The sequence below is a fragment of the Diadema antillarum genome, unplaced genomic scaffold (assembly GCF_040938485.1).
Source record: "Diadema antillarum isolate AM-2024a unplaced genomic scaffold, OU_Dant_1.0 seq00000398_RagTag, whole genome shotgun sequence".
Classification (NCBI taxonomy): domain Eukaryota; kingdom Metazoa; phylum Echinodermata; class Echinoidea; order Diadematoida; family Diadematidae; genus Diadema; species Diadema antillarum.
The window spans coordinates 1,715,395-1,725,208 of record NW_027271389.1 but is presented as its reverse complement, the minus strand read 5'-3'; the positions used below and the strand labels follow the sequence as shown (position 1 = coordinate 1,725,208).

The 9,814-nt window shown below is 42.7% G+C and overlaps 1 protein-coding gene across 1 annotated transcript; it reads left to right on the top strand.

Annotated features, from left to right (window-relative positions):
• The first annotated feature begins 224 nt into the window (after window positions 1–224).
• On the top strand, window positions 225–7,084 carry LOC139732032 (tripartite motif-containing protein 2-like). The gene is made up of 6 exons (XM_071642907.1): window positions 225–672; window positions 1,320–1,586; window positions 2,052–2,777; window positions 3,610–3,879; window positions 4,772–5,044; window positions 5,776–7,084. Exons 1-6 carry the CDS (start codon window positions 247–249, stop codon window positions 6,058–6,060), a joined length of 2,247 nt encoding a protein of 748 aa, XP_071499008.1. The 5' UTR covers window positions 225–246; the 3' UTR covers window positions 6,061–7,084.
• The last annotated feature ends 2,730 nt before the right edge of the window (window positions 7,085–9,814 follow it).

The window sequence follows — 9,814 nt, the reverse complement described above, 5'->3', positions numbered from 1 at the left end:
GAATGCATAATGACCAAAATACAAAGTTATGCTTCACTTTTGCATCTACCTGCAAAGAAAAAAAAAGAACAGACACAATATTCATTTTCGTCCTTGTTGTCCATGATGTCGTTTAAACCATGTAGAAATCCTGAAATGTATGATCCGAAATACATCACTTTTCGACACTTCGATTATTGATAAGGGTTCTTTTGATCTCTTTATTGCAGAAGAGCTTGATTTTTGGAGCGCGCCCTCAACCAAGGCATGGCGAGTAGTGTAGTGCGTGCCGAGGAGATCGATCGGGAATTTTTACAGTGCGCCCTTTGCATCGACAGACTTCAGAAGCCCAAGGTACTCACTTGTCAGCACACCTTCTGCGAGGGGTGCCTGGAGCTGTGGGTGGCCAAGAACGACAACCAGCTCTCCTGCCCCGTCTGTCGCAAGGAGTACCAGCTCCCAGCAAACGGCGTGTCCGCCCTTCCCGACAACTTCTTCGTCAACAGCATCATCGACTTCATCGGGCGGAAGCGCCAGGCGTCGGCAAATGCGCAGTTATGTAATGGCTGCGAGAACGAGGCGTCGCATTACTGTCAGGACTGCGAGGAAGAGCTATGCTTCGACTGCGCAGGCGCACATCGTCGTCTCCGGGTGACCAAAAGTCACAAATTGACCACTCTCGATGAATATCAAGTGAGTGAGTGGATAAGTGTTAAGAACCATGGAGGTCCTCCGTTCGCTTTATGATTGTTGTCAAGGGGGGGGGATGGATGGAAACTGACAGTCATCAGTGCCATCGTTTCTCCCTTTTCTTTAGTGGTTGCCTAATCCTTTATTAAAATTCTCTCTCTCAACCCAATGCAGACAGAACGGGAAGTAATTTCTTTCAATATTAAGGCCTCCCCACACACCGGTTTTTAGCTATTGAGCGCCAAAATAAACCATGTCTGGTATTGTTACAATATCACTTCCCCGCTAATGATTTTACTACAAAATAAACCTCCGACTGGTGATCATAGCTGCTCTTGATTTTGACATAAGAGTAAAATTTTCGGCCATTTTGAACCAAAATTATTGATTTCTTGTTTTAACAGAACCAGAAATGGTTCCTTTTGGCGCCCCATAGCCGAAAATCAGACAGTTGCCGTTACCGTGCTCGGTGTGCGGAGGCCTTTATAGTGGCGTACAAAGCATGTTGCTTTAATGAAAATATTTACATCGTCGTTGTATCACCTTGTGAAACACTAGCATTGAATCTTATCCTTCAAACAGTCCTTAATATCGCTTTCTCGAATGAGAAAGGTTTTCAGTAAAGCGTGGTTTTGTTTCTTGTAACTCAGGCAAGTGGAATGAGGGTGGATTGCGACTTTGCGAAACAGGAGGACAAAATGTGCCGGAGTCACCGGGGCAACCCGCTTGAGTTCTTCTGCCAGTCCTGCGATATTCCCATCTGTCGGCTCTGCATGCTGAAAGACCATCACATCGGCCAGCATGTCCACATCTCCTTCGGGGAGGCGGCGGCGTTGCGACGGGAGAGCTTGGGCACCTTAGCGAGTCGGGCTAAGGAGAAGGTATCGGTGCTTCGCGATGCAATGATGATCTTCAAGGTACGTTTAATTATTTACCGAGAAGCTTGACGTTTGGGGGCTATAATTGCGAACGGGGTATCGAATTATGAGGGTTGGGAATGATTAAATGGCGACTGCAATAATGAATCGCATTTGTCAAAGGCATAAGAATTCTCGCTGATCACACGTCACTCGCTCTTCGTAGTTAGCTCATGTTTCATGTTTCTGTATATAAAGTCTGAAAAGTTACATGAAGAAAATTCTGGATAAACAAAAATAAATCAAAAACTTTCGTATTTTTCGCCTGAAACATGGAGGAAAAAAATAACAATAAAAATCTCATCTACAAGATCATAGTTATCTCACGTAAATTCTATTAAACAGGCAAAGTTCGGTGAAGTTGAAGAATCGCGGCCACTTACTGCACAAAGCGATGTCGAATGACGAATTTGCTTTACTACTTTTCATGTTAGTCATCGTTTTGTTATTGATATTTGTTGGCAGGAAACGCAACGCCGATTGAAGTTGAATCGAGAGCGTATTGAGAGCCAGATAAAACAACGTAAGCAGAAGATGATCGAGATGATCCAGCTCTTTGAGCAGGAAGCCGCGGCCGAGCTGGACGAGGAGTTCTCTTCGAGAAACGAGAAGCTGGAGGAGGCGATCCAGAATCAGCAGCGCTTGCTGGACAAGACGCTGAGCGTCTGCAACGTCCTCGAGAACCTGCACGGCGAGGGTGACGATGCCGCACTACTCTACATCAACCGCGATACGACATGGAAACTCGAAGAGTCCATAAACTTCGACGCGACGATGACAACCGATGACAACGGCTTCATCGGATTTAACTCTGCCGAGGACAGGCACGATCGCGTAGCTGTCTTCGGCCAAGTTCAGAGTCCGACGATGACATCGACGTCCCATGTCGCCATCGGGCTCCAGCCATCGTGTCCGCCCGTCATATCGGCTGGAGAAGACGTCTGCCTCACGTTGACGACAAGGAATGCTGGAGGAGAGCGGGTGCGGACGGGCGGCGCTCCGGTGACGGCCAAGCTATGCTCACCCGCGGGCGAAGTGGGCATCGCGCGAGTCAGAGATCGCATGGATGGAAACTACGACATCACGTTCAGACCCAACTGCGCAGGCAAACATCGACTCATCCTATCCGTTTTCGGAAAACACATTGGCGAAAGTCCTCTAGAGTTCGACGTCGAACAACCGGAGAGACAAGTAATTATCATCGAAGATGTCATCAGAAGAATGTAGAGTTGGGTCCATGATTAATGGTCTTTAGGGAACACAATAAACTTTGACTGCTGCAGAGGCATGATAGGTGTGCATAGGATAAAAAATTTCGGGATGATTTAACATGGTTAACATGGTTGATATTTGTGAATTCATCATTAAAAAATCCACATAAAACCAATGGCAAATCTTAGCGTTACCACCATCGTAAATCAATGTAGTGATGTAGCTCCTTTTCTGTATAGAATTTCACAACGTAAAGAATGTTTACCAAATGTTCCATATTCGTATTTTAAGTTATAACTATCATAGTATTTGAGCTAACACAATTTTGCTCCCATCATAATGTCTTTACTTGCGATGAAACAAACGTAATAGGTACTTAAGCAACACAAGACATTGACATAAATTCTTACAAGCATACACCGTTGCGATTTTTGCCCCTTTTCTATGTTTACATGAACAATTGTATATGTTAATCAAAATGTAACAATGTCATCAAGGGAAACCTTGATTTAGGTGCTTCCACGTATTCACATAACCGAATGAGACAGCTTGCATCTGTATCCTGTATTGCCCACATTGTACAAGCATAGTCTTTTGAGTGGGTACCTCCACTTTTTTTTTCGCAGAATGTATAGATATGTCTGTATGAAAAATGCCTAATTTTGTAATGACTATTGACAAATGTTATTCTTTGCTATCAATGTATCATTCCTTCAAACGCATGTCGAATTTATACTTTTTTGTACATTCTGTTGAAAGAAGTGAACATAAAACCTTTGAATTGAATTGAATTGAATCCTAACTTCCACAGGTTATCACCTTTGGGAACTTGACGACATCGGGAGTGAACCCTTTCATGGCCGACGCGCGCCTTCGCGAACCTTGGGGCGTGGCCGTGTCCGACCGCACGGGGCTTGTCTACGTGGCCGACACGGGCAACAGCTGCATCCGGGTATTTGACCTGGAAGGCACCCCTAAAGGTCAGATTGGCTTCTCCAACTTCCCGCAGCGCTTCGAACCCGTCGACCTGACGATTAACCACCAGGATCACTTGGTCATCACTGACCATCGGAATCAGCAGGTCAATGAAATTCTTGTTTGGTCAGATAAAAAAACAACACACAACAACAAGCAAAACATATGTCCTTTACGATATTACAAAGTTGGTTTGGTTATTGTCCAGTAATAATGATTTTGTTTTCTTCTTTTATGTCCAGTGATATGTATTGTGTTAGGTTTTGTTGTGAAATATCAAATTCAATTCAATTCAATTCAATTCAATTCAATTCAATTCAATTCAATTCAACTCCACTCAACTCAACTCAACTCAACTCAACTCAACTCAACTCAACTCAACTCAACTCAACTCAACTCAACTCAATTCAATTCAATTCAATTCAGTTCAATTATAGGCGTCGGCGTTGCGCTCTCATATCATTTCGTTAGTCATGCTAGTGGGAATATGTTTACACGAATGAAACTTAGGACGTAGAAATAGATCCTATTCATCACTTGTACGGGATTGATTATAATTTATGTCTAAATGCATACCATGATCGACACATATCAACGGGAATAAATAGCTTTTTTGTGTTATTGGACATATTGAATCAGACATGAATAGACTAAAGACATTTATGTCACTATACATAATTTTGGAATCTTGTTATTAAACCCTCATCTTACTTTTCAATTAGACACTATAGAGTTCCACTAGGTCATGACAGGTATGGAACTGGGAAAGATGTTGTAAAACCAACTCTGACATCGATGGGAGCGGGAATCTGTACTGCAGTGAGTACACTGCATTTGACTTAAATAGTCGGGACTTTTTACTCCTAGGTGTCAGATTTCAGATTTTTTTTTTCTGTCAATTTTGTGTGCTCATTACCAATTAGTCATATGATCTGTTCACAATGTATTCCCGACCTTATTCGTGTTACTCTTTTCTCTTTGCTTTGTAACACGTCAAGGTGTTAGTCTGCAGTCAAGACGGTTCACTGAACCAGATCTTCGGGTCGGCGGAGCTACGAAGACCGTGCGGCGTGGCGGTGAACAGCCTCGGGAACGCATACGTCACCGACCACGAGTCGCACTGCGTGAGAGTCTACGACAACGACGGCGCCCACCTCCGCGATCTCGGCGGCTACGGCAACACGTGGGGCAGCTTTCGGGGGCCGATCTCGGCGGCAATCAACAGCAAGGACGAGCTGATCGTCTCCGACCGTGACAATCATCGACTACAGGTATCCACGTCGAATTTACTCCTGCTACTATTGCTCCCATGGAATGTCTGGTTGCTAACCCAAATATAAATTCTACCCACAAACATAACCCTTACTATGCCAACCCTAAAGCAATCCTCACATCACTATAAACCTAAAACCCTTTCACAACCGTAACCCTAACCCTAAGTCCTTGGAGAAAATTAGACTGCAGCAAATGTCTCGTCACCCCCTCTCTCCCTACACACAACTCTTTGATTAGGCCATGGTAAGAGGGTTTTCTTTTTCTTTTGACATGGGTCATTGACGCATCTAAGTTCGTCGGGACTATAGTACAGATTTAAAGAAAAACCTGTTTATCAAAATATTCTTTTTCGAGTGGGTATGATCCTGTTGATATCAATGGCCTATTGGGGTGAAAAATGATGTCCCTTACATCACTTCCGAAATGAGATAAACATAATTGAGTATTTTCTTAGGGGATCGTCCACTTCAATCGATGGGTATAACACCACGGCCAAAGAAAAATGGGCTCACACAGTGCAGGATATAGCTACAGTATTCCGTGCCACTTAATGTACTTGTCTAAGAAAAAAAAAGGGTTTGCAAAAGGTATATGAGTACGCTCTCTAGTGCGATGTTTTGTTTTTACAGGTATGAAAAAAAAATCAACGATAATTCTTTTGTCGTCGGTCCTTTGCATTTGTGTCGTTAGCAGTCTTCTCTTCGTCACGGTCATAACATTCAAACAGGTTTTCGACACCGAAGGGGATTACCTTTTGGAAGTAACCCCATCGGGCGAGGGCGAAGACGAGTTCAAGTACCCGACAGGCGTCGCCGTCGACATCAACGACAACATTTACGTCTGCAACGACTGGAACGGTCGCGTCCTCAAGTTCAGCCCCGACGGCACGTTCCTCAAGCGCGTCGACAGCGACGAGGACGGACTGCGTTACCCTAACGGCATCGCCGTCACCGAGGACGGCAGGGTCGTGGTCGTCGATTACGGAAACGACTGCGTTAAAGTATTCGCTTAGGGCAGGAGATCTACAGGAAATTTTAACGAAGAACTGATTGCATAGATTGCAGTACTCTGTCCTCTTTTTTTTCCGTGTCAAGCGCCTGACTCAGAATACGAAAATGTGCCGTCGCTTTGGCGTCCTTCTTTCATATCGAACATTGTCGAAGTGACATTGTCATATTACCTGTGAAGAAATCCTTCAAAATCCTAACCGTATGAAATACGTGAACCTAATCACAATTTGACTTAATTTATGACCAACCTGATCCTTTTTATGGAGAGTCATTCCTGTCCAACCGGCTTGATTGGAGTCTCGGATTAAGCGTAATTGTACATACGTGCTGATACAAGTCATGGTCGTTATCTGCAATCGACGTTTTGTCAAATTACGTCACCATGACTCTGACATCCATTCTTACATTGTTTCACTTCATTCATGACAATTGTATCATATTCATAGTCTTTGTTCGTTAATCACTGTTTACTCCACATATTTGATGACTCGACTTACGATAAACAAAGGGATAAGTTGTAATGCAACATACTTTTGCAAAACCTTTCAAGAATGACTTTCCATAATATGAAGCAAAAACAAAAAGCGTTGGACTCACAATTAACTTTCAGAAAGGTGTCTTTATTTGATAACTGAAGCTATGATCATTTCATTCACCGTATTTGAACTTCTTGCCAAGTCATACCGACGCCAATGTCTGCCGGACAGGTGTCGGCGAGTGGCCCCCTGGAAGTCCGGCGAGTGAACACCTGCTGAAGATCGGATATAATGTGGCTTACCATGTTGTTATCATTATTTTTTTGTGTGTGAAAACACGGTGTCTTTCTGTTCGTCTTCTGTTTGCCTTTCCTGTGACGTCACGGGATCATCTCCGCTATAATGTATGAACCCAATGATATACATACAATTATCTAGAAAAATCGGATCGGAATGCAACTGCTGAACAATAAAACTTTCTCGGGCAAATCAATTCAGAAAGCAATTCTTGGGCCAGCAATATCAAAAATTATGCTGCCTACATGCATTTTGTGACACAGAGGAGGAGGAACTTTTATGAAAAGTATTGTCCCTAGTAAATACTAACGTAAGAATTTTGGGTCTCCACATGGTGACAAGGTGTGCTCATCAAAAGAAATTACTACTTTCTCCGTTCAGAATGCATAACACTCTTTTTCAATACAAATACGTCACCGTTTAAACACAATCATTCATGCTCGTTTTCAACATTTGTAATATACGTCTCATCATAAAAAGATGTAACTCATTCTACGTTTTGAATTCATTTCGCAACAAGCATTCCTTCGTTGATGGAACGATATTTCAAGTTTTATGTTTCGAACCCTGTTGACCTAAACACATTATCCGTCGCTTGTCCGAAGAGACAATAAAATCACCTTTACTGTTTTAATGACCTTTCCTGTTCTTGTTTGTTTGTTTTGTTTTGTTTTTCAGCAAGAGTTTGTATGTACTGTATTTTGTCTGAAAATACATCCGTGTTCTTCACAGGTATCCTGTTCTCCTGTAAGTCTCTAAATGTATTAAAAATGTCATGTTGTGTTACAACGGACAATCACGTGTCGGCAGTATCATGCAAAATAAATGACATGTACTGGACTGTGACACAATATGACTGAACTGAGTTTTACTTCAGAACGTCGTTGTGTGATATTATGGTTTGGTTTTGTTGCATTTTTTTTCCCCCGGTACCGATACAAATGGATAAAAAGTGTGCAAGGGAAGTTATGGATGGGGCCCATCTTATACGTCTACATTTCCATGTTGTTACTTTAACATTTAAGCTGCTATACGGCACAAAAGTTCCTCGAGGGATAGGCGACAAATTATGGGATGAAACTGAACGTGTTGTAGAATGATAAAAATGAAAGTGTTTAATGATAGTGAAATTGGTGCATGAACGGGGTCATTCCACTAGACCGACACCCACGAGTCATACAGCCCATGAGTTCGACACTAGACAAACAAGGCCTATGAGTTTAACGCTACGTAAAAACAGGCCATGAGTTCGACATTACAGCACATGGCTTAACGTGTCGGTCTCGTGGGCCTTGTTTGCTTAGTGTCAAACTCATGGGCTCTATGACCCGTGGGTTGGATTACTCATGGGCTGTATGACTCATCCGATGGGTTGTATGACTGGTGGGCTGTATGATTCATGAGTGGTCTCTTGACGTGCACCCTGCATGAACATGAATGACTGCGCTTGTGGTGATGCTGATAATGTAACTATACTCATTCCGATTTTGCCAAATCGTTGTCGGTGCGTGTGAGAGTAAGAAATCACATTAAAAAAATCTAAGCTTATACCACGAAAAGTCAAACATCTACAACGACACTATGACTACATGTGCCACGAAGTTGTGCTGTACGAATGCAAGATTTAGCTATGATATCATTAGTGATACACATGTACTTCAAATTCTCTTCATTCTGTCTGATTTGATAAGATTTGGGCTGAAGAGAATTCAGCTAATATCCGAGACATAGGCCGTGCATAGATAAAGATCACGTGTGGAACCAACCATTCATCGGTCTCATTTAGAGTCTAGCGGGATGCCATCCCCTATGGGTGGCGCTACCATCATGACCATACAACCTCAATTTTCGACATCCTAGTACCATTGGTTTGTGCCCTGTCCCTTACCACTGTATAAATCATTCTCTGCCTGGGAACCCAATACATGAACCGCTACTCATTGACCCCCTTGGGTTACATCTATTATATCACCACCATGGCAACCGTGCACCTGGATTATTTCCACACCATATATGGCGTGACAGAGCTCTGAGTCGTCACACAACTGACATAGCATATATACTGTTCAACTCAAAGCTCTCGGCCCAAAGATCCCAGTGTCTCACAACTCATCACTAGGTCGCGCTTATCCATTCTTACTGGTCAGTGAAATCAACTAATAGAGTATTAATAGATGAAATCACTTTAAGTGCATTCAGTTCAGCCGGAAAACTACCCACTTATAATTTTCCAACTTCACCCAGCACCCTCGTCAGATTGAGGGTCAAATCGGCACTGCTAGCATTTACCAATCAGATGATTTCAAGGGGACTACATATCGAAAATGTCTTGATGAAAAGACTTCAATTTCTCAACATAGCCTAATTAATGAATACTCATACATGTAAATTTTTTAAACAAATAGTTTGAATGATTTATTTGAGAATTTTGGATAAGGAATCGTAGACTCTGCATGGAAAATTCATTTATGCAGTCATTAGACCCTTAGCATGGTTTTACTACACAAATTCTGAGTAAATACGGCTTGAACCGATTTAATATTGATTTACCTCTTGTTGAGAAAATAAACGAATGTCAACAATCTTAAGGAGTCTTTGGCTTGGTTTAATGTTGATGATAACATCAGACTACACCAGTTTTTTTTTTTTCTCCATATAGTTTTAGTGGAATGGATTTAGAGTTCTCATGGGGGGGGGGGGGGGGGGGAGGCGGTTTGTGGAGCGAAAGTAGTTGGCGGACCATCCCACTTAAAAGAAAATGTCTGTTGAAGAGTTCGGACTATCTCGCACAGTGGTCTCATCTTGGGCGAAGCCTTGGCGGAGGCGATCTGGCGGGGAGAAGAGGGTCAAGAAAAGTAGCCATTTTCAGTCCCGAATAAGAATAGTTTGTGAGCAAGCAATCCCAAGATAATAATTTTACAATGTACAATATATTGTCCATCTGAATGTTACGGAATCGGTACGAACTGTGAATGTATGCACT